This window comes from Centrocercus urophasianus, unplaced genomic scaffold (assembly GCF_019232065.1).
Source record: "Centrocercus urophasianus isolate 14NV4802_14NV808 unplaced genomic scaffold, USGS_Curo_1.0 seq_19, whole genome shotgun sequence".
Taxonomy (NCBI): Eukaryota; Metazoa; Chordata; class Aves; order Galliformes; family Phasianidae; genus Centrocercus; species Centrocercus urophasianus.
In genome coordinates, this window is record NW_024884744.1 from 813,480 (window position 1) to 838,536 (window position 25,057).

General features: G+C 42.8%; 2 protein-coding genes across 8 annotated transcripts in view; one reads left to right on the top strand and one right to left on the bottom strand.

Moving 5' to 3' along the window:
- The window catches only part of GPR149 (G protein-coupled receptor 149), a 107,713-nt gene extending 89,157 nt beyond the window's left edge, over window positions 1-18,556 (bottom strand). For all 3 annotated transcript variants that reach the window (XR_006169164.1, XR_006169165.1, XR_006169166.1), the window contains exons 1-2: window positions 18,476-18,556; window positions 8,293-8,497 (exon numbers count right to left, since the gene is read on the bottom strand). The gene's annotated coding sequence lies outside the window, so the exon portion shown is untranslated. The remainder of the gene's footprint in view (window positions 1-8,292; window positions 8,498-18,475) is intronic.
- Window positions 1-25,057, top strand: part of MME (membrane metalloendopeptidase) — a 38,548-nt gene that overhangs the window by 6,474 nt on the left and 7,017 nt on the right. For all 5 annotated transcript variants that reach the window (XM_042820815.1, XM_042820814.1, XM_042820813.1 and 2 more), the window contains exons 4-20: window positions 2,362-2,523; window positions 3,321-3,401; window positions 4,119-4,214; window positions 4,304-4,422; window positions 5,250-5,315; window positions 8,810-8,944; window positions 10,153-10,254; window positions 12,939-13,075; window positions 13,175-13,268; window positions 14,859-14,987; window positions 15,900-15,998; window positions 17,825-17,905; window positions 18,354-18,457; window positions 19,340-19,398; window positions 21,986-22,105; window positions 22,805-22,938; window positions 24,525-24,590. In XM_042820815.1, the coding sequence (XP_042676749.1) occupies window positions 2,362-2,523; window positions 3,321-3,401; window positions 4,119-4,214; window positions 4,304-4,422; window positions 5,250-5,315; window positions 8,810-8,944; window positions 10,153-10,254; window positions 12,939-13,075; window positions 13,175-13,268; window positions 14,859-14,987; window positions 15,900-15,998; window positions 17,825-17,905; window positions 18,354-18,457; window positions 19,340-19,398; window positions 21,986-22,105; window positions 22,805-22,938; window positions 24,525-24,590 (1,784 nt within the window). The remainder of the gene's footprint in view (window positions 1-2,361; window positions 2,524-3,320; window positions 3,402-4,118; window positions 4,215-4,303; window positions 4,423-5,249; window positions 5,316-8,809; window positions 8,945-10,152; window positions 10,255-12,938; window positions 13,076-13,174; window positions 13,269-14,858; window positions 14,988-15,899; window positions 15,999-17,824; window positions 17,906-18,353; window positions 18,458-19,339; window positions 19,399-21,985; window positions 22,106-22,804; window positions 22,939-24,524; window positions 24,591-25,057) is intronic.

A 25,057-nucleotide genomic window follows, 5' to 3' on the forward strand; every position in this document is an offset into this window, starting at 1 on the left:
AGTAACAAAAATACTCATCAGTCTCACACTTCCAATTTCCAGAGCAAAATCATCTCACTGTTTGGGCTTGAATGCTCCACTGGGCCCAAGTATGAACTTGTAAATGACTTCCCATGTTGGCATCAAGCATGTGCTCCAGGGCTTCACTGATGACAAAACCACATTCCATTGATTTTAGTTTATTCGTAGTATCAGGCAAATAACTTCTACTTGGGGATTCAGATGTGCAAATTACACTCTTGAAGTGAGTGTTTTTGGGGGCAGTACCTGAAGTGTGTATTCTGAAGGAAAACTTGAATGAAGAAGGAAGAACTGCAGTTCCCATGACTCAGCTCGGTCTTTTCACAGCATTTAACCTTAATGTTTTCATAAAATTGGATGTGCTAACATGGCTGGTTGGGGCTCTACAGCAGAAATGTTACAATAGGTAATTTTTTTATCACAGCAGCAGAAAAGAAAGATTGCACAGATACTGACTGCCAATAGAGCAACCTGATTCCACAGATCAAGCAAGGCTGATTTACACAGACAGTAATGAAGTTGCCAGACGTACACAAGATGTAAACTTCTTCTAGTTCTTGGTTTGCTTTTGTTGTTGTTATTGTTTCTCTTCTCCAAAAGTGGCAACACAGTGGTTGAATTACATTTCCTCGGTGTCAGAAGATTTTTCCAACTCATCACTACATTGTGGCAAGGTTGGCACACGGCACTGAAAGAGCCGCTGTCGAGTCCTGGCTGCTGAGGTCTTTGTTGCTGGATTAACATGTCAGGATAACCCAAAGGACAGTGCTGCCCTCTAGATGCTCCGGTCTAACTGAGGGATTCCTAAGGACACCCTTAAACTGAAAGAGCTTGGTAATCGTCAGCCTTCCTCTGTTACAGCAAGGACCTAGCACAGGAATAAAGCACGCCATCCAAAGCATCCCTTTCCCTTAAATACAGCACAACAAACTAGGAAGAAAATAGATACCGGAGTTTTACACAGTCACAGAAGAGCTGGAAGTGGGAGTGAGCTCCAGGGATCATCCAGCCCGACCGCCCTGCTCAGAGCGGCGCCAACTGGAGAGCGGCTCAGATCTGCCCGACAAGTTTTGATCACTTCCCAGTCAGACACTTCCTGAACTTCCTGGGCAGCACGATTCAGTGCTGACCGCCCCTAGGGACGCTCAGTGGGGATGGGTGTTTGGCTTTCTCAAGAATGGGTAAAAAGCAATTGTCTAACAGTGCAAACAGGACTGGATATCATCATCTCCCATTGCTGCCATGATCCGGTGTTCTTTCAAACTGAAGCCATCCTGCCATTAACTTCACAAGGGAAAAATGGCATGCTAGGCACTGTACCTATTTCCACAATGTTTTTTATGCTACTTGTGCGTTCCGAAACTGAAAATGCATGTGTTCTTGGCTTTTTCCAGCTTCCAACATCATAAAGCCATCTAATGTTGGCTTCAAATGTAACTTTAACTGAACATCCCAAGAGAACCAAGGGAGGAAGCCAGTCCATAGAAATAGTACAGCCTGCCTACACCTCTCATCTCCACCACCATAATGGACACAGAAAATACTGAAAGCACAGAGAAATAACTGTATTTGACTGTATTTGACTAACCCGAGGGGGGGAGGAAGAAATGCTTGTAATCACAAGCCTCACCATTCACTAAAATTAATGTCTGAATACGGGGAGGATATTCAGTATTCTGGCAAATCAAAGGTATCACTAGCTGGTCCCTGACTCTGAGCATCTCTCCCTTCCTTTACAGACTTTCTGCTACCACATTAGTGGTGAAAACAAGCTAGAAGGAATAACTATACAAAGCAAAAGATAAAGCACTGGAATTCTATGAACAGCGGCTGGGAAATAGTCATCAAGAAAGGGGATTTCAAAAAGGAAACACTTGTTATGATCAGTCAGTGACCAGTTAGTCTTTGATCAGCCAACCCTGATAGGGCCAACAAGGAACACAAGAAGCAGTGGAAGTTCTATAAAAATGTGGAATAGAGCTAGAATATCAAATGTAGATTCTGGCAATCAGCTTTTAATTTCTCTTCTCATCTCCTTTCAAAACAAAGAAGTCAGTAAATGAAACATTTTATAACCAAGTAACCACTCACAATGAATAACAAGATTAGATAGAGGAAGCTTAGCCATCCATAAACACAGGCAACAGAAAAGCATATGAGCTGCAGGCTATGAAAGAACAGTGACTGTTACTGCCTAGTACTTGGCTTGGCCTAGGACATTAACGTAGGCTGGAGCCTGTTCCAAACCAAAGGGAAAGTAGCAAACTAATGCATTCGTTGCTGCTCCCCAAAAAGGGAGAGCAACCCTTGATTTTCACCTTGATTTGTCTTATATTACAGCAGCCCGAATCATTGAGAACATGGACACCACCGCAGAGCCTTGCAATGATTTTTACCAATATGCCTGTGGAGGATGGCTGAAGAGGAACGTCATTCCAGAAACCAGCTCCCGTTACAGTAACTTTGACATTTTAAGAGATGAACTAGAAGTTGTTCTAAAAGGTCAGTAGGGTTTATGTTTGTGGACTAGATAAAGTTTCTTCTTTGGCCTCCATGTAACTCTAACAAGGTGTGGTTATCTAGCAAAGCTTAAAATACTACTAAATATTTCATTTTCTTCACGTTCAGATCAAGAAAATCCACCACAAACCGTTTGCTTGGGGAATACCTTGGAAGTTACACTGTTGTGTCTGACACTGGAGCAGAGCCGACTCGAGCTGACCTTTCTGTTATCTGAACTCCGTGTGCTCATCTGTGTATTCTAATTTGTCTAATTACTCTCATGAACTAACAGTAGCAGGGAAGCCAGGTGACAAAGACTGCCAGCTGTAATGCTGGAAGCTGCTTGCTGGCAGCCCTGTCCTGCAGATCTCTATTCCAGCTGCTGCACATCAAGCAGCAGGGAGCACGTCTCAAACATCACATCTGGGCCGATCAGCATTTCTGTCTCCACAAAAAGCAACACTGCCAAATCATCCATACTTACTTGTTTCAGACAAAAGTAACAGTGTCAAAGAAACCATTGAGTTTATGCTCACGAAAGATTCTCAAACTGCTCTGGAGACTGAACATCCTTTCCTTGCTCGCTTAGCTTCTGGTTTTACCAAGTTTGTGGTTCACAGATGTCACGGCTTCCATTTCTGCGGAGCAGTGTTTGTAAAGGAGCGCCGAGTGCGGGCTGCCCTGGGGAAGGAGAGCCAGCAGCCCAGTGTGACTGCAGGGCAGCACGGACAGGGCCTCACAGCTCCTTCCTCCCCAATAGAGATCAGATATTAAGGTACATTTGCTTTGTGTTCCAGATGTCCTCGACACACCGAGCAGCAATGACATAACAGCAGTGCAGAAGGCAAAAACTCTGTATAGATCATGCATAAACGAAAGTAAGTAAAGTCCTGTATTTATTGCCTATAGAATACATAAGAACGATGTTAAGAAACAACTTCCAAAGGGAGCTGTATCTCCACACTTGTGGTTTCAGCACAGAATTTTTCAGAACTTCTTCCTGAGTCTTAGAGAGTTACATAAGAACATCAGCAGCACAAGGAGCTCTGTGCGTCCTGTCTGCGTGCTTTGATATTTTAAGTGCATCTGCATTACTCTTGAGCTTTCAGTTTGATGCAGATATTTGAACTCAAATGCTTGCAGTTCAATATGAATTAATTCTTTCTTAGAAGAGATCAGGTAGAAGATCCCTGGCATATCAAGCTTCTACAAAGACACAGGGGTCGTTTACTTCAAGAATTTGAGCTAGGTGCTTCGCTGAGGTGCAATGAAGCAGCAGTGCTACTTAAATAATTTTTTATATTTTCCATTGAATTATGAATATTTCCCAAAGGTATTATTTTAAGTTCAACTTACAGTTGAAATCCAGTAGTTCTTCAATGTCATGGTCCTAGGGATTTGCATAAGTTGTTTGCAGTCATGACTGAAATGTATTTTAAACATCAAATCTTCAAGAAGAGGCATAGATCAGAATGTAATTCTGTTGTGCTGATGGTGAGAAGAGTTCTCAGGTTCAGAATTCTGAGCTCATTACAATAGTGTACAATTTGTATGTTCTAAAATGTCACATTAGTTCATTTTGTTTCTTCCAAAAGCAACCATTGATAGCAGAGGTGGAATGCCTTTGATCAGTCTCCTGCCAAATTTATCTGACTGGCCTGTAGCAACAAACAACTGGGAGTCTTCCTACGGTAAGACAATCTTCTCTGTTAAAATTCTAAATGACTTCTTTGTCACTGTTTACCAAAAAGAAGACTGAGTGCACCTTTCATCTGCCCAGGTGCTGCTTGGACAGCTGAGACAGCTATTGCACAGCTCAACTCCAGATACGGGAAGAAGGTCCTGATTAATTTCTTTGTTGGCACAGATGATAAAAATTCCTCAGCACACATCATTCATGTAAGTCTGCTGGTGGCATCCAACTGCTCATCATGTAAGTGTAGCAAAAGAACCAGAAAGCACAGACATACGTGTTAGCCAGGAGAAATGTTACTGGTCTGAATGTTACCGGTTAGAGATGAGTTTGTGAATCTCTGTAGTTGTTCAGCTTCCCTTACGAGTTTGGCAGTGCAGTGTCCATTTTCAGGGTTAATAATCTTTATTCACTGTACTGGTACACTGTTATTCTCAGGGAGCTGAGCGTAACTGAGACATACATAGATACATACACACAATTCATAGGCACGCTGTCCAGAAGTCAGACATGATCTACTTAGATATGCATGCAAGCAAAAAAATATGCATGGCTTCCTTTCCTTGCCCTTGAGGCAGAAATCCCTTTCACTGAAAACCTGGGCTGTGGTCCCAATGGCAAAAAAGCCTGCAGGGCAGGGGGCTGTTTTTATAATGTGTTCTTGTGTCAGAGTCCAACAGGAACTGCAGTTCCCTGCCCAAACACGAAAGCAGCTGAGGATGTTTGCATAAGCAGTGTGTCCAGAGCACCCTGCTGTTAGGTGTAAGATATCTCTGACAATGGAACATCCAGAGCAAGATGGCATTGCATACGGCGAATCTGCACTTGCTGCTCCCATAAGATCAAGAGAAAGACAAGAAGAATAAGGAGAGTGGAAAGAATTAAAGGAGCCATGGGGATAGGAAAGACACTTCCCATAGGGCAGAGGATAACGTTTCCAGAATGAAGCATCAGCACCTGTAGTTGACCAAAGAGCAGCATCATGTGATGCCATTTTGTCCCTACACGTTTTAACTTTTACTTCAATTTACAGATCGACCAACCTGGGCTTGGCCTGCCTTCTCGTGACTACTATGAATGCACAGGAGCATACCAAGAGGTAAGATGGAGCTGACAGATCACTGACTACATTCCTGCATTTTTAGCCTATATATTCAAGGCAGGTATATCTTCCAAGAGTGAGGTTGGCAAAGAACTGGAACAGTCTCTCCCCAGATTGATTCTAATACTACAGTGGGAACCATCACTGGCAGAATCGAGTAACCTGAGACAGAAAGGTAATCATTATGAGCATTTAAACAAGGCTGACCTACAGGTGAGAACAGTGTGTGACAGACTGGAGGAAGAATCTGGGGTAAGTGTGCAAGTAGGCAAGAAATCAGGAGCTAGGAGAAAAGGAAAAGCAACTGCAGAAGATACAGATTCTAGGAGACTAGGGGGAAATAGAAATAAATGAGCTAAGAACAGGAGGCAGTACAAGTGTCCTGAAGAGGAGGTATTATATTATTATGCCATTAATGTTAGTGTCCTTGTTTGACCCTCCTGGCTGCACTAGGAGCCAAGTATTTTCCATCTAGGCTCCAGCTGCCAGTATTAACCACTTGTCCCTGCACTGGATGAGGAGGCTGCATATTCCTGTAGTATCACTGTGCATCAGAAATCCCAACCTGCCTCGTTTCCTTCATCATCCATTCTCTGTTTTCTCTTTTAATTAACATACATGTGGAAGAAACAGTAGTTTTCCAAATAATTCCTGTATGAACATCTACTTTTTAGGTTTTTAGGTCCTCCTGAAAGGAAATAAACCTGAAACAGTTTGCCTTTATTATACATTTTCTGCTAGGCTTTACAGCTGAATCAAGACATAGCCCACACTGAGATAGCTAGAAGTTAAGTGCTTATGGATCACCTCTGTTCAGTGATCACAAAATGATGAACTATGATTGACTGGCATCAATCAGCAAGTGCTGAGAATGACAGGAGTCCAGGGATAGGGTTAGGACTAGGTTAGTCCAGATAGCACACATTTACTGCTGCTCTCATGCCCATAATGGGCATAGAGTGAAAGGATCCACTGGCCGGAGTTAACCTAAGTCAGAAGACATAATCTAATCATCCTGGAAATGACTTTTCTTATCACTAATAGGCTTAGGAACTAAAAAACACAACCATTTGGAACCAAAGATCACACTTGACTGCGTAAAAGATTTGAAAAGATCACAGTCCCCTCAGTTAATTGCCTAATGAAAGTGCACCAGCTAAACTACGATATCATAGTAACTGCTTTAAATACTTAAAATCTCCCATAGCCTTTGTGTTATTGTTTGCACATGATTTCATTAACCTGCTAGCACTGACCCTGTGTATCCCTCACTGCCAGCCGTGGTTGTGCTCCAAGTCTTGGAGGGCTGAGGTGTACGTGAGGGCTGGAGCAGCTGGCGTGCTACCACAGTAACCTTTAATTAGCCAGTTTTCTTCTGGGTAACTAAATGCAGAAATTATGAAAAAGCACATTAAGCATGTTGTTATAAAGGTGTTTTGCTGACATGCTAATAGTTTATACTACAATTGAGATTACATTAAATTATGTATCGTGTTAACTGTTCAGCTCTATTATCACCCCGTTACCATGGCCTGGAGGAGATCATGTATCCCAGCTTGCTCCTTTCCTGCACTGCACCCACTGCAGCACAGGAAACCACAATTTCTATTCTGAACGGTGACGTACCAGAAGGTATCATACTGCTTTCCACTTCAGGAGTGTAGGGGGGAAGCATTTTAAAAAAAGAAACAGAGATTAGTCACTAAAAGGCAGATAGAGTAAGAACAGCCAGAGACTGGAACAACCTCCACCAGGGTTTAATATGCAATGGGACAGGGACAGATGCTCTCATCCAGGCTCCCCGTTCCCATGAAGGTTGGCCCCACTCATCTTCTGGGTGCTCTGTGATTCTGTAACCACATGTTTTACAGGCTTGAGCGCCCCATTTCACAGATGTTCCTCCTTTCAGTCCTTGTCCTCTGATAGCTCTGCTTGGCTCTGTTTCCTGCTGTCTCATCCTACTCTTTGAGCTGTACGCAGCAAACCAGCTACTGCCTCCTGCCCTTCAACCCCTGGCTTTGTCAGCACTTCCAGCCTCTAAGCCACAAGTGGAACGTCTATCATTTCTACAACTTCTTTTTTCTGTTTTAAGGGAATGCTCTTACAGGAGTTATTCTGACATCTAAGTTCCCTCTAAAATATCTGAGAATATTCATACAGTCCATCTGAAGTTAGCTGACATAACTGTCTGCTCTGTGACATGCAGTGGTCTTTGCCTTTAAGCCAAAAATAAAGGGCACTGATTGCAACTCAAGATTTCTGTTGACTTGCTGGTTTGGGGTAATGTTTGTATTAATATACATTTAATTATATGTGCATTTGGGTATTTTGGAATGGTATTTGCAGGCTTGCTATGCGTTCTCTTTTGTGAGTTAACGTAGCTGTCAGTGGCTTAATGGGCTTTTCTCTCTGATAAAATAATCTGCCTTAATTAAAAAGAACACAGAGAGTTCAGTTGTGAGCCACCTCTCCTTTTCAAGTCTGCTGTCAATTCTGTTCGTGAGCTGCTCGGTTTTCCAGCACACGCAGGCATTGTTGGCAGGGAGGGGAGGCTGACAGCAGATGGATGGCAAAGAAAGGAGTCATCAGAATGGCCAAATAAACGCAGCATTCATTAGCAGGGCTGTATCCTACTGCCTTAGGTAACTGGACACACCTAGAGATTGCTGTTTTATTCACCATGCACACCTTCCTAATCCTACCATTCTCACTGATTCAGTAGATTAAGGTATTTTGCATAAAATAGATTTATTATTACAGCTAACTTAGTACATATTTACGTTGCCTTTAAAAAGTATATTGAAAACAGCATTTTGACCGAAAGAAAATTGAGAGAAGTTTATCAAAGAGGAACCGGAATAAAATTAAGATCTTTAGATATTTGACAGTGTAAGGTTTAAGGAATAAACTTCTATGTTTCCTTTTCTATCCTTGGTAAATTCAGACATACTAAATTTCATGTACACGGTATTACCTGCAGTAAACGAAGCTCTGCTGAACTGACACCCAGCACAGTGATTTCTGGATGTTCCAGGTGGCCGTACAAGAGCTGCTGCTTCTGGGAGCAGTGTGCCCACAGCACTCATCCCACACAGCCCATCTTCTCTTCCCTGGCTTTTATGTTTCTGGGAACTCTGCTCCTTGGACACAGTATTTTTGGAAGTCGTAATTAAAGTGAACTAGAAAGAACAGAGGAGGTAGTTTAAATATGGACCCACAAATACCTCATTTTAAATACTGAAAACACAGTGCAAACAGTTGACAGCGCTTAGGTTTGAACAGTGCTACAAACAGTACAGTACTTTTCCACGAGGGAATTTTCAAATTTCTATTTGCGATCTAACTGTATCTGAGAATAAATCACTGTGCAGTTATCAAAGGAGGAGATGAAGAACCATGCACTGTTCACAAAATGGAGATGAAATCTTCCATATAATCAAGATATTCTTTGAAGAATTGTGACTCTGAAACATTTGTGTTTTTCCCTGCAGGCATGTTCTGCCTACGTTGATTTCATGATTTCTGTGGCTAAACTAATCCTACAAGAAAGAAACATTTCTTTCAACGAGACCCAGATTGCAGAAGAAATGAGAAGAGTCATGGACCTGGAGAAAGAGATTGCTAACGTGAGAAAACTCATTTTTAAAGTGTCTTTAAATACCTGACCTCCTTCGTACCTACAGAAGCCAAGTGCAAACTGTTGTTAAGCGACATGCTCGTGCTGCTTTGTGGGATCGAACGTTGAGCAAAAGCACATGGGGTCTGCAATACCTAAAAGGAACACTCACAAAGACACGCCTTCTAATGAGCAAGGGAAACAGGAGTTAGCTGTTTTCCAGAAACAGCAAATTATTTTATCCTAATCTGTTCACAGAAGCCCTTCCAGGGAAAAGAGGGCGAGAGACAGGCTGGTTTCTGTTCTACCATAGAAAGTGCATTTTAGGAGATGCTGCTGGGGCCTCTTTTCCTTTTGTCCTTTTCTTCACGCAGGCTGCTTGGTTATCAGAGCAGCTGATCGCCATCCCTTGGCTTGCCACGCAACACAAAGTAATGTTTGTCCTAAACAAGCTGCTCCACAATGCTGATTGTTTCAAGTGCATTTTAATCGAATGCCTGTTCTCCAGAAAGTATGCCTGGGAGAAATAGCTAGAATTTCAACTTGCACTGAGAAAAACAAGTGGAAATGAAAGCATTCAGGAGCAAGCAAGAACTTGGGCTGTGATTATTAAACATTCCAAAACCACCTGAAGATGAGGATGACTGTAAAATAGTCAAAATACAGATTTCCTAGCTTGGGCTGGTTTTGTAAGTCATGCTGACAGTGAGGGCATGTGTTTGGCAGAGGTAGACCTAACCACTCCATTTGTGTAAACTAAAGCCATCTGATTTTGATTTACTTCACATTCTCCTGAGAAACACACTTCAGGGTTTAGATCAGAGATAGAAAATTATTCAAAGAAAAGGAATTTACTGGGGAAAGATTTGAAGGGGAGCAAGAAAGGAAACACAGGTGGCATTTCCCTACAGCAGTGGCTGCCGATAAAGAGCACCAATGGCCAGTGCCTCCTTTTTGGACAAACCTGCCTGGTGCAGCTCAGCAGGCACAGTGCTGCCGGCACAAAATGGCCTGCAGGGCAGCCAGAAGAACTCTGTAGCACAGAGATCAGAAAGCACACACAGCCTGAGGAAATGCTATCAGTACGTACACAGAAGGGGTTCTGCACTTTTGCAGACTCATAGTAACGTATTAAACCTGAAACAAGAATGTTTTCTTTCTACTGCTGCTTACCAAAATTCCTGTGAACTGACTCAATCTCTTTATTAACTTTGATAGGCAACAACAAAGTCTGAAGATAGAAATGATCCACTTCTGCTGTACAATAAAATGACGCTGGCACAACTCCAGAACAACTTTTCGTTGGAAATAAATCATACGGTGAGTGATAATTAATACTGATATTCTTGGCTGATAAGATTAAATGATGAAGCTTGACGTTTTTCTTAATCTCACGCAAATGTGAAGTCAAACAAGATTCTGGCATTGCACCACCTATTATTTATACATCTGCTGAATCACACTATGCACAGAAGTCTGTGCTTCCATACCCACAGCTCCTGCTGACTTGGAGGCAGATCTTGCACCTCTGCTTCAACACAAACAGATCGAAAAGACTGCAGCCAGCAATTCATTCTAGTGTGCTGTACGACTGTGTCTGACTGTTCAGGCTCTCTGTGTTCATCCAGGGCTACAGATTCAGACCAAAAGGCCCTTTTTTTCCCCAGCATTCCCCCTGTAAGATGATCACCCAAAGCAAGCAGAAAAGCCCTGGACACGATGACCACGCGTGAGGAGAATTCTGCCCATTCCTCCCACTGTGGCTCCCCCAGGACGTTTCAGCTCTGCCCTGTCTCCCATCCTGAGTCACATGCCACTTCCACAGCGTGACCTTTAATTCACGGACCACAAAGTCCAGCTAAAGAATATCTAAAGATGCGATAACGCAGGGTGCCGCCCCAGCAGCACCACGCTCGCTGGACGTGCTCACCACAGCAACTCCTCCTCCGCGCCCTGCACGCAGACAAGCAGGTCAGCAGGGCGCTGCGGCCTGGCTGCAGGACTGCATTCAGGTACTATGAAATAACACGATTCCCACCCCAGTTTCATAGTCTGCTATTTTTATTGACTTGAAATTCTTTCATTTTAAATTTCATGACAGTTTCATTCTGAGTAACTCAATTAGTTTCATAATTTACCTCTTCCCACAGATCCACCTTGACAAGTTACCATTACAGTCATAATGTCAGAATGCAATCATCATGTCAGAAGCTAACTTGTTCACAGAACGGTATTGCCCAGGTTATTTTTAGTTTCTGGGGAGTACTGTAGATCAGCAGCAATCATCTGCTCTAAATTTATCCAAAAATGCTCAAAAGACACATGGTGGGAGTTGGTACTGTTGTTGTAATGGCCTAAGGATAGAACAGCAATTATTCCTAAAATTAGCTTCAAGTTTGGTGCTTCTCTTTCAGAACTGAAGAGATTCTACTCCCGAGAGCTCATCTGATTTCCTCAGCTAGTTTGTCTGATAAAAGATATTACCTCTTCCCACTTTCCTCTCAAAAGAACCAGACTGGGAAAAATCCCCATTGCTCTCAGACAAATAAGCACAATGAGCATTTTAAAAATTAACAAAATGTTGTTTTTTTTTTTTCAAGCACAAGGATTATTTGCTTTTCTTAAATGCAACATTCCTTTCCACTATGAGCACCCACCCAGCCTCATAACACAAAGTGGCTCTACAGTTTTGATTATGATTTAAAGATTCTGATTTGAATTGCTTTCTAAGTCAAACTGGTCCTCAGAGCCTCGTCTCTTCCAACACGGACCGTGGGCCATGTAAGGAATTTAAAGTAGCCTGCATAGAAACAGCTGTAAATCAGTGCCATTTATTCACAAGGTGAATGGCTGAATTGCTGGAAGAATACACAACTCTGCACAGGCTGCGAGCTGAAAGATCTGTCTGTACCAGCCGCTATCACACAGAGGACAACAGAAATGCTCTGCAGATTGCTGGATGTCAGCTCAGGTGTGAACCTCCCAGCTGGAGCACACCGAGCCCAGGCAGCGCGCAGCAATGCTGGCATGCAGCACACGCTCAGGAAGGAGGCACTGCCTGCTCTCCGGCCACTGCTGCTCCCTGTCTCCTTTCTGAGGCACGCGATATCACTGACCAAAGACCAAGCGAAGGGAAATAGGTTTTATCAGCCAACTATCAAGAATTTCCTGTTTAGAGTGCCCACAGTAGAAAAACACTCTGTTCACATGGGTGGATGTGACAGAATGAAAACAGCAGAAAAATCCTTCCCAGGTACTGCCCACGAGTGCTGTGTGGGCCTCTGGCCAATGCCAGCATAAAGCACGTGGGGTTCTGGCAGCTGGGAGGCAGGGAACAACAGAGAACATTGATCGTAGTGAGAACTGTCTGCCGTGGCATCCTGCTGTCAGGTGCTCGTGGACCTGCTACCAAACCGCTTCTTATTCAGTATCTCACAGCATGGCACACAGAGGAAAATTCTGTACAGACAGTGGATTTAGTGTGTCTGTTTGAAAGCCTATTAGAATCAAGCTTTTTGTGGACTTATATATACTTCAGAACAAGCCCTTGCCATGTGCCTGACAGAGGATGCCACAAATACCACAAACTTCACACTGCTCCGTATCTGCAGAGCCACATCGTGCTGAGCATTAAAGCTTTTTATCATGCTTTGATTTAGAAAACCTCAGCTGTATACAGCAAAAGAATTAGTGAAATTTTACTTAAAACACCTGTTCTGCTTGCCCAGGCTAAATGGAAAGAGCCATAACGTTTTTAGTTGTGTTATACTGAAAATAAAACGACGTCTGGACCCCTTCTGCTGGATACCATCCTATTTTAATAGGATTTTAGAGCACAGGGGACATAAATGATCCCAGATCAGTTATTATTGTGATGACAACATTTACAAGCAGTGAAGCTGGTGGGAGATCAGCACAATTGTGCGAGGGAAACGTATTTTTAAAGGTAGCTGAAGGCTGTTTCTGGAGGATTTGTCCTTAAATAATATGTATTCCTTTTCTAGGCATTCAACTGGTCAAAATTCATAAATAATATAATGTCAACTGTACAAATTGATATTGAGAATACGGAACATGTGGTTGTTTACGACCCAGAATACCTTACCAAGCTGAAGTCTATTCTCAATAAGTATACCCCCAGGTAGGTATGGTAGCTATCTTTGCAATTTGCATTTTATTTCCAGTGTATTTCAAAAGCCTAAAAACATTCCCAGCTTATTATCGTTGTTTTATTACATAGAGAACTTCAAAACTACATGATCTGGCGATTCGTAATGGACCTTGTCAACAGCCTTAGCCGCAACTACAAGGATACCAGGAATGCTTTTCGTAAGGTGCAGAAATTAATCTTTCTTTTCAAGTTGTAAAAATGATCGCTGTTAACCACAAAAGATAATTCCTTAATGGCTGTGCTGTATAAAATGTAACCTATCTTGAATGTTGTGCACAAAAGCCAGACGTGCTTGCTAAAAGCTCCAGCTGAGCGTACACCTCCTTTATACCATCTATGTTAATAGCTGAGGCGGATCTGAAAGGCTGCTCTGCTACTTGCTCTCTGTTATTTCCAAATCTGCATGGTTCCCCTGATGATACGGTCATTTTGGTAACGGTCCCACTTGCTAGCATCTTATGCAACAGTTTGGATTGGCTTGCTAGAAACTCCTCAGCATCCAAAGGAAGAGAGTCACAGTCAAACAGGATGGGTCTGGTCTCCTTTTTCAATCATTTGATCTTGCAGATATTTCAGTGCTTTTAAGGAAATGCTGAGCAATCCCACAGAGATTGCAGATGGAAATCTTTGCTATTGCCCCAGTTGAACTTTCTGCTTTTAAGTTTGCTGAGCAGCATTAAAAAGCAGTTAAGGCCATTTTGCTTCATCTATCAGTGACACAGGAAACATTTCTACGCACACACGCAGCGTTTTAAGGAGATTCTGCCTGTTCCAAAACAAAATGGAGTAATTACTGGAGCGAGTTAATGGAGATTTAGTTTGGTCAGGTTGATATACCTGAACAGGGACTCGCATTCATTAATTACTTCTTCTTTTTCCCTTGCCTCTTAAAGCATGAAATTTTCAAAATGAATCTTCCTGTTTGCTTAGTCTGCATCACTGAGGAATGTTTCCACAACATCCTAGGACTTCACTGAGGAAGTGTCATTTAGAAAAATGTCAAAGTTTGAAACAACAGAAAAAGACCTCACCACTCTACGTATAAAAAACACCAGCTGTTCTACTAATTAACTAACAATACGTGATATAACGTAGTTGAAGCTTCTCAGAATAACTGCAATTAATTGAAACTAGCATTTCTCTTGTAAAGTTTGCTTCCAAATTTAACTACGTTTCTGCTGTGTGAGGGAGGTGTCAGTCCTAATGCACCAGGCACTGCACACATACAGACCCACAGCAATCCCTTTCTACTGCAAGTCACTACTACCTGTATGGCAGCACCTAAGTTCTCATTCCTAGAGCAGCACACAGCTTTCTACACCAGCAGCACACAGACACAGCTGTCACTGGAAAACACAGCCTTAATGCTGCAGGAATGGCTCTGCTGTACAGCTGTGCAGTCACGGCGGCTGCCAGAGCTGCCCTCACTACAGATCCCTGCGACACCGCCAGCTCTGTCTCTGGGTATTCCTCTGTAACCTCTCCCATTCTTGGCTTTTAGAGTAGTTTTCTTCTCTCTACCTTACATGCTTTGAAAAGATAAAGAGCATCACTAATGATTCATCTCTTTCCTTGGCCTGTGGAGGTCATGCCCTTCACAGTGAGTCCATTTAGCTGCTGCATGTACAAACAGGAGCTTCAGCACTGACTGAAGACCCATTAGGCTCCTCCGAGTGCACATCTGCTCATCAGTCCACCCTCAGGTTCCTCGTGCCCTGAGATCACTGCTCTCTCTGCCGTTTCTGTCTCACAGGCTCTGTACGGCACCACGTCAGAAACGGCTGCTTGGCGGCGCTGCGCCAACTACGTCAATGGCAACATGGAGAACGCGGTGGGACGGCTGTATGTGCAGGAGGCCTTTGCTGGAGACAGCAAACACGTGGTAAGCCTTCCAGCAAACTTCCCGTGTGCCATGCAAACATCATTTGTCGCTTATTATGCTTCTTTAAAGGTTTGATCACGCTTTTGATTCAATTCCTCTGTGCAGCAGGGTCACTTCCTAAAAGACCTAACCTTTGGATTTGCTTCTCAAGCAATGTACCAGTGAGCAGTGACAAGAATGCACGTGCTACCAGAGTCCTTCCCTTACACCTCAGTACTTCTGCATTGCTAATTCTGAGCTGGCTTGCTTCCATTCAAACAAGCACACTGTGAAGTAAAGTGAAACACAAAGAGACCATGTGTGCACACGTGGGGGCAGGAGCTATCTGTGTGCCCATCTGCCCCGTCAGCTGGCCCTGAACCAAAGGCATGCAGCCACGCCAGCCGTGGGCCATACATGAGCAAGGAGCAGCCCTGCCAGAACCAAGGCACTGCTTATCCTCTGCACTGCTGCCGCTTCACATCCCGCCAAAGTGCGGCACAGGGACAAGTAGTTCTTTCTCTCTGCCTTCACTCACACAGAATATTTCTGAAAACATACCCAAAAGGAAGATGCGGCTGCTTCCTATCACTCCTTCTGTCATTAAAGCTTGAGATACACCGTTTTTTGTGGTTGACATATATAAAAATAATTCCACCAGACGCCCAACGTGCAGCAGATGGACAAATAACAGATTCTTTGTAACCTGAACCATCATTGTTTTGTGAGCTCGTGCCCATTCCCAGGCTGAAAGTGCTCCTTAACTTGAGCTCCAGAGCTTGAGCATGGTCCATCAACAGCACACACAGTCAGCCAGTGCAGGAGAAACAGGATGGTGATAATAAACCACATATAAGCCAGTAAGCCATAACTGTGGAAAAATAACAGAATCGTTTCCATGGATCTGTAACATACTGGTGTTTTTGTTCCAAGGTGGAGGAAATGATTGCAGATATACGTGGTGTTTTTATAGAAACCTTAGATGATCTCACCTGGATGGATGCAGAAACCAAAAAGAAAGCAGAACAAAAAGTAAGTTCAATCTTAAACACTGGACATACTGTGTGTTTCTCTGAAAAATAAGTATACAACTTTTCATCTTCCATAATAGAAAAGCAGTAACACTTTTGTATGCATATATGTATGCACGTGTGTACATAAATGCATATATACCTTTCATAGAGGCACAACAGCTCGCAGACTTTGTGTGTCAGATTCAAATTATATGGGCAGGGGCCTCTCTGGAAATAAGATTACAAAATGGGAGATATCTATATGAAAGAGGAAGGCCTCCCAGGCAAATCAGTGATTAAGTGGATAGATAACGAATATCTACAGGAAAGTAAGTTTGAAAATGAGAAGGAATGATTTGTGGTGATTTAAGCAGCTATTGTGAGCGATAGGACAAGAACAAAAAGTTAAACCATGGGCTGGAGATCTTCAGTGAATTGTCCTTTGAGGGCAGAAGCAGCTTCAGACAGTTCATGCAAGTCTGGAGTAAGGAAAATCAACTGTAGAGAGCACTGAGTTGGGTAACTGAAAGCACTTGACTATATCTCTAGTTCGTTTTATCGTAAGGATAAAAAGTCTTCCACTTTGAGTTCTTACTGATATTTTACTATGAAAATAATAATGCTTGGAAAATGTCATTTTTATATTAATTGCAGAGCAGGACCTCCAAATTTTTGTGCTACAGAATCTTAGGAAAAAACATTAAAAATAACTATTCAAGTATTACTGCTTTATCAAACATCTCTAGACTGCACAGCCTGCAAAAATACATGATTGCAACAGATACCTCAGGCAGCCACAGCATCCACTGGGCTTATCCCAGCTCTCATGGGATCACATAGCAGAGATGCCATCTTACCAGCTGGTGCAAGTGCACCCCTGGGAGGAGAAAGCTTCAATAGCTGCATGCATGTATAACCGCCCAGTAACTCCTGATCAGGAATGGCCGTGTAACTGATGGACCAAACTGCAAACCCTATGAATTCTGTGCTAATCGCAGACATCAGCAGTGCATTTACAAAGCCCCTGAAACGCTTCTACTGCTGCAAACAACTTAACTGACAAGATTAAATGCAACCACTGGAAAAGCCCTGATGCACCCCTCACGTTGCTTATAATGTTCATTTGTTTGGGGGAACAGCCTACATCAGAAAATTAGTTGCATAAATAATGTGATTTTATTGCTAAATTTATTAATGCATGATTATATGGAAATATTAGAAAGAGCTGCCAAGTGCTACTTGGTTTTTGTTTTGTTTTTCAATTGCTTCTGACATTGTCATCAAGTACAATGAATGTTTAGCTATGGAAAGGCGTGCAGTGAGGTCTGGGGGAGAAGCCTTTGTTAGGACTTAAAATTGCCAAAATCTGAGAAGATTTTAATAAATGGTTTCAGTGCAATCAAGGGCCATGAGAGCTCATTAAACATTCTGTTATAGACTCAAACTGTGGTTCTGGAAAACTGTAAATGTGATTTCCTAGAACTTCATTAACATGAAGTTAAAAACCTTCCAGACATTAATTTTAGTCCATTTTAAATACTTTAAAATCTGTCAGTTGTTTCAAGAGATCTACTATTGGTTCAACCTTCCAGCTCAAAGGCATCGCTGCAGGGCTTTTGGCATCCAGGGCACATCTCTCTAAGTTCACTGATAAAGGAAGGAACAAGATACTTTCTGAAAATTCCACTGTTACAACTAACAGTAAACATTATAGAGCCTTCCATGGTTAAAGAAAATAAAAACTGCTATCATTAAAGGTGTGGGCTCTCTGCAGTTGCCTACCTAGTTGACTGATCCAAAAATACGGGTAGATTTGCTGTGGACATCAAACTGTCTTTTCCCTAGGCAAGAGCGATTAGGGAGAGGATTGGCTACCCAGATGAGATCATGACAGATGACAACAAGCTGAACAGCGAGTACCAGGAGGTAAGCATCCACAACAGGCACGTAATTAGAAAAAGGTCTTGAGAGAGAAACTGTGGCTTTATCTTCAGAACCAAATCATCTGCGTCCGCACAGAATACCTCAATCTTGTCCTCAGTTCTACTGAGGTAAATAAGAATGCATTAAAATTCAGTGTAATACAGCTGATCCAGGACAGATGGTGATGTGTGTTTGCTTACTTCAAGGGAACGCGTAAATTGTAGAGGAGTTCTGCTAAGATAAAACGTAGAGCCAGCGGTGTTCAGCCTACTGTTCCTAAGTCTGCCACAGATTTAACATGGTTTGAAGTAGATGCAAGGGTTTGTAACTTAGTGACTCTATCTGTTTATTCATGAATGCAAACTAGCTCCTGCGGTACGATGTGGACGACCTGCAGAACTCAGACTGCATCAAACACCACCTCTAAGTATTTTTCCCTCTTTCCATGCAGCTGAACTACAAAGAAGAAGAATACTTTGAAAACATCATTCAAAATTTAGTATTTACCCAGAAGAAAAGACTGAAAAAGCTTAGAGAAAAGGTGGACAAAGAGGAGTAAGTATTTAAAAATACCTTATGTAAGTCTTCACTTGGTTTGTATAGGACGAGGTACACAGTTGGAAGCCAATCAGCAGTGGTTTGATTACTTTCCTGCACTTTTCCCCCCTTTCAGAGGGCAGGTTGGAGGGCATTGCTCCCTTCTCAAAGGCTGGACCTGCTTCAACAGTAGGATGATGAAATCAGGGGGATGGCATGGAAGGCTGAGCAGTGTGGAGCTCCAGTCTGGTCTCTTATCTCCTGGAGTGGATTAAGCGGACTCTTGGAGAGCAGGTTTTCAATTAAGTTTATCTGAAAGATGAATTTCATCCCCATGTGTTTTATTTCTCCTGTTTGGAGATTACTGCACAATGCCAAACAAAGCACAATTAAATGAGGATAAGCAGGAATTTACTTCAGCAGTGCCCTCCTCTGAATTAACGCAGATAAACCAGGAGACTGAGAGCTGGGACTGTTCAGCTTTAAGGAGAAACGACAGCAGGGGACGGGAAATGGGATCAGTGGAAGTACTGATGGGCAGGAGAAGAGCAGAGCGAGCACCCTTCTCTGTGGTGTCTAGTGACAGCACAAAAGACAATGAAATACAAGAAATACCACTTACATTTCAGAAACAACTACTTTTAACAGTAAGAGCAGTCAAGCACTGGCACAGTTTGCCCAGAGAGGTCCTACATTCTCCATCCTTGGAGACATTCAAAACCTGACCAGACATCATCCTGAGCAACTTCCTCCAGCTGACTCTGCCTTGAGGAGAGGCCCAGGACTTAAACGCCTCCCATACTCAATTATTATGCAGTTCAGTCTGTATGTTTGTACCTGTGGTTATTAACTCTGCCATTACAAACTGAAATTCTAACTTCTGTTTCCTGTTGTTACTAGGTGGATAAGTGGAGCTGCTGTTGTCAATGCTTTTTATTCTGCAAGTAGAAATCAGATAGGTAAGGTTTACCAAATTATTACTAAATGCTTCCAGAAGAATTTTTCTTTTTTCGTTTAGACCCCATTAAGGAATTGAAGAAGCTGCAGGAGTTCCAACAGTCCTACATTTGTAGATGTTGCTGATTCAGGCAATCTATTAAACAGATTCCTGCAAATATGATCATGATATCTCTCACTGGGCTCCAAACTCTCTGCAATAGCTTGCAGTTGCAGGAGCACAAAGTTGCTCCTGCTCCTTGCTTGTTTGGGGAGAAAGGGAATGCAGCACTCAGCCTTAACTCCATGCCAGCAACAACAAGGAGGAATGGAGAAAACTCCTTGTATTGGTGCAAGCAAGGATGCTTGTGAAAGTTCATTAACTTTTTCAGTGAACCCAAACTATTCTGGCTTGGCAGGGGTAGGGACAAAGCTGTGTGACTTAACTGGCATGCACTGCTTACACTTCAGGATGGCAAGAAAGTGCAGTCATTTTGGTAGGTGGTGTGAGCATTTTGAGCCTATTGCCAAGCATTCAGCATAAAGTTCTGCTTAGAAGGCTTTGTTTACAATAGTTTTGTTTAATAATTTGCAGAAAAGAAATCATGATTTGTAAGATTGAGGCTGATGACTGGAGGTTAATTTGAGCCATAAATTCTTACCTCATCCTGCAGCTATGGCACATCAGGATAATTAAAGCAGTCTGATCTTTAGAGTGATGTCTGCCTTAGCTTAGTAACATTCTTTAAAAACAAGAAAGAACATAACCTCTAAAAAGGAGTTTTATGCAGGATATGGAGGAAATTTAGAGCTCCATTAATGCATCTTCACATGGCTGTGATCCTCACGGTTCCAGCAGCAGCACTTAAAGCAGATCTTAAAGAAGCCACTCAACATAAAAAAAAAACCAAACCAACAGTGGAAGAGCTGTTAGTAAGGCAGTCCAGCGTTTCTTCCTTTGGGTACCAGCACCCCCTGCCCTGCAGCTGTACCAAACAGAGCAGATCTGTGCTCCTGACTGTTTGGGGAATGCTGTGCAACACAGTCACTCCTGACAAAGGCCTTACGGTTTGCAAACACATTCAGGAAGAAAAGCAGCATGTTCTTTTGTGCAGGGCTGCACAGATTCTGGGGCAAACACTTCGTGCTTCCTCCTGCCTTGGAGTTCCCAAAGCTGATTAGCAGTCTGTCTTTTATATCCCAAAGGAGTTCCACTTCCTTTCTTGTCTGAATCTCTGTACCCCACTATAGGAGGAATGCCTAACCATGTTTTATGTAACAGAAGTCATGGAATAAATTTGTTTCCTGAAGGGCAGAGTAGAAAAAAAATATCTATGAATTGTGATCTATATGTGGATCAATACCTATGAATTGAACAAACAAATGGTTACTCTAAAATTGGCTGAGGGGACAGGGTGTTAATTGAACTGACTCAAAGTCCTGGGAACTGCCCGCCTGCTGGAAGGGAAGGCGCTTCTTTGCCAACAAGCAAAGGCTATGCTGAGCTCCCAGTGATTCCAGCTGTGTTCAGGCCACCAGGACTGACGCCCATCATTCTGAGCAAACACCTTGTTAGGCGTGGGCTTCAGGGAAAGAGCAGCTTTCTGATGCTGTACCCCAAGGATTGCTTTGTTTTTCCAGTCATCAAAATACCCATCGCACAGTGCAGCATTTATACTGCTGTCTTTGCTATCAGCATCTGCTAATAAAAACGAACAGAGAAACACGCAGATAATTTAATGCAATGTCAAAGTAACAATGACACAGAATTACTGTGACAGCAGGCAGCAGTTTGCACAGGACAGCAGCAATAGTTCATTTTCTAACATCTTTTTCTTACGATTCTTTCTCCTCCTGAAAGAAATGGGCAGAACTGTACTGGGATTTACAAGGAAACACAAGCAGCACGTTCTTCTTCATTCACAGTATGAGAACTGTCAAATAATTCCTTTGCATGCAAGTTTTGCATCCAGAAAGAACCTTTTAAGAAAAATCTTCATTTATAAAAGGTCACAATTGAAAGATGATTTATTTTTACTAAATCGCTTCCTGAAAGCACAGAGAAATTAGCGTAGAAGTGGGTAAAAAGCTCTTTGTTCCAATTCTTTTACTGCTAGTGTGGCCTGTTTGCCTTGGTCCTAGTGGGTGTTACTGCGAGTTACAAAAGAACAGATTTCTCTGAGATTGGTTTCAAGTGGGGACAACCATCAAGGCATGTTTTCATCCCCGAGGAACACCTTGCCATCTTTCAGGACCTTGTGACACATACATAATAAAGCTACAGGAGTTTGAGCATGCTAAAGGGCTGCAAACTGGAAAAGTCCAACGGCTCTTTCGCAAAACTGAGTAGGAACAACACTGACACTGCTTGTGATTACACAAGCGTCCCAAGAGCTGCTTTCCTTTACGCCAGGCCTGGGGAAGGGGAGCGGCCGTGCTGATCCGGCCCTTATTCCCTACAGCCATTACCACGCGTAAATAAAATCAGTGCTGCTGCTCAATCTGAGGGAATAGCGTGACTTTGGCACGACCGGCACATCTGTAAAAACGGTCTGCTCACACAGAGCTGAACGAGGCAGTACCTTAATCGTGTTGGGGTTCTTTTTGCAGTCTTTCCTGCTGGCATTCTGCAGCCTCCTTTCTTCAGTGCATCTCAGCCCAAATCTCTGAATTACGGTGGCATTGGCATGGTCATCGGTCACGAAATCACACACGGGTTTGACGACAACGGTAAGGCTGAGTTTCTAGTTACAAAGCACAGAGCGCGCAGAATATTGTACAGGTTTTTGTGCTTCGTCATTCCAGCAAACAAACAAAACGAAGACCAAGCTTCCACATAAAAGACAGAATTTGGATTTCTGAGGTGTTATGGTGTCGTTCCCCATGATGATTTCCAGAAGAGCCAGCCAAAGGGTTTCCCAGACACTCCTCTCTCACTGCCAGGCTGCAGCCTGCAGACCCGCAGCACACACAGCCTTTAGCCTTGCACCTGGTCGCTTACTTTTGCCAAGGCTCCACCAGAAGCATTTTCTTAGAGGAACAAAGCAAACAAAGAACCGAGTGTAAGATCCACGACATCCTGAGCAGTGTGTGCCACAAAGCAGGTCTAGCTGTGAACTCAAGGACCCAGGTGCTAGACCTGCTGCCCAGCCACAGCCATGATTCCTAACAGAGCCTTCCTCGCACCTTCTAATTCAGCTGAATAGTTTGTTTTGTTAGTTTGTTTTCTTCCTTATCTGGAATGCAGCCCTTCCAAAAAAAAAAAAAAAAAAAAAAAAAGAAGGAAAAATAGGAGCATGTCATCTGTATGACTGCCTCACTGGAGAGAGATTCTTTTTATGAGTGATTATATTTATTTGCTATGCTTCTTAATGCATCAAAAGCTTCTTTTTTTCCCATATTCATCATTCTGTTAAAATACTGTTACAGGCAGAAATTTCAATGAGAATGGAGACCTCGTAGACTGGTGGACTGAAGAATCTGCCCGCAGTTTTAAGGACTTATCACAGTGCATGGTGTACCAGTATGGAAACTTCTCATGGGACCTAGCAGGTGGACAGCAGGTATGCCATATTCATTTATAACTACCAATGTTTGCCTTTTTTTGATGAGAAACCACAAAAATCTTACGTTCTAAATACACAAAGCCTTTTTCACATGAATGGCTAAGGAAAAACAGCAAAAGATTCTTAGAAACAAAGATAGCAACTCCATACCTATGCTGCCAGTTCTGAACAAGGCAGGTGCTGTCCTGTCTGAGTGGCAGCCCTAGAAGCTGTTGCTCTAGGAGCCTTCATAAGCCTCTTTAATTCCATTAGAGCAGGAAAAAAAATACATGCAAGCTTGATCTTCTTTCCCTACAGCATCAAAACAAACCTTGCTTGCTGCTTTCCTTCACTCAGAAGTTTCTTGCTCTTTCCTGAAGATAAGCATCTGAATTAGAAAGCAATCAGGGTTGAGAAGAACCAGGGGACAGCAGGAGTGCAAGGAAAAGATGGAAAACAGCCGACCTAAATGTAACTGCACTGATAGCACTGTGCAGCTATCGGCATTATTACTGTCTGGAAGCCCTAATTCCATGAAAACAGTTGCAGGATCAGGTCTGTCTGTCATCACCTATCGGTGGTAACACACACCAGCAGGCAGCAGGGAAGCAGGCAGTCCTCATGCTGACCATGAGACCAGCCCTGTTCCCATCGACTGCAGGCTGTGAAACTGCAACTGGAAGCACCAGCTCTGTCTACACAGATTCCATACACCACTCTGTACCTGCTATGCAAGAAGGTACTTCCCTGACTACCACTGCACGGTCTTTACAGAGGCTGACAATAAATCCCATTCTACTCAACAGGGAAAAAGATAAACCCTCCTGTGCTGAGGATTTCCTCATCACTTTTTAAACAGCTGGGACCAACAGGGAAACCTTAAAGGAGAAGAATCTTTCAGCATGTTTATCTGCCATTTTTCACAGATTAAGTTCAATGTTCCAGCTTTGAATATTGTAACCCAGGGTCCTGGGCTGCAGGTCAGAAGTACAATGTCTTAAAAATACACTGATGGTTCCTGTATTACCAAAGCTTCATCACCATTAGTGATACCTCACTGATTTATGAATACAGTAAGAGCTAAATAGTTTTATTCTCTGCATTTTGCTACCAAAGAGATACACAACTTGCCCAATATCCAGGAACACACTGAACGACTTCCTAGCAGATTTGCTGATGTCTGTTAGCTGGTAATTACAGCTACCTGCAGTTTAGATTTAAGTTGTTTTGTAGACCATGTGGACAGATGTTGCCAACTTCCCCTAATAGGAACTGTGGCAAGAACATGAGCATTAAAACCACAGAGAAAATAGGAAGAATGAATGAACACACAACTAAGCATCAGAAATTGAGTAAAAGAGATGCAAGGTCCTAGAAAGCCCCTGTGTGGGGAGAAAGAAGGTTAGCGAAAACAAGAGTGTCTGCATGGATTTTGAGATAAGGGAAAAGGAGACTTCTCAGAGATCCTTTCTGTCACAGCCTTCTACAACCTCAGATTTTAAGGGAATTCTCCCCATGTAAAAGTGAATTAGGCACACCATTTGGCATCCAGACCCTGGATAAGCTCTTCTTTCCAGAGACTGTATTCTGTTTTTCTTTTACAGCTGAGTGGAATTAACACACTAGGAGAAAACATTGCTGATAACGGGGGTGTTAGACAAGCCTATAAGGTAAGAAGTATCCACTTCTTTATTCTAGCTGAAATCATCATAGATTAAGACAATTCATTTCACAGCATTTGAAGAAGCAGCATTGCTTTTGTGGTAGGGACAGGACCACACCTATCCTGTCATCAAAGCACCATTTAAAACCATTGGCAACTGCTGTATTTCTTTCATCCCACTAACTTGTCTCAGGCCACATTTGAACAATCACCAAACTGAACTGATGATACCGAGCAGCTCTGGCTACCTGTCTTCACCAGCTTTTCTGTACCAGGAAGGAGGAACAGAATAATTTTCTTCTCAATTCTATCACCAAACACAGGCAGTTTTTGTTGTTGTTTTAAATCTCTGCCTGCCTGAACTCTATTCACTAACGTACACTGTTCAGAATCTTGTCTCATACAGCATCCCGTGGGCAGGTATCCAAAGATGTCAGTGATATCTGGATGCCCTGTCCTAAGCCTTCCATGGGG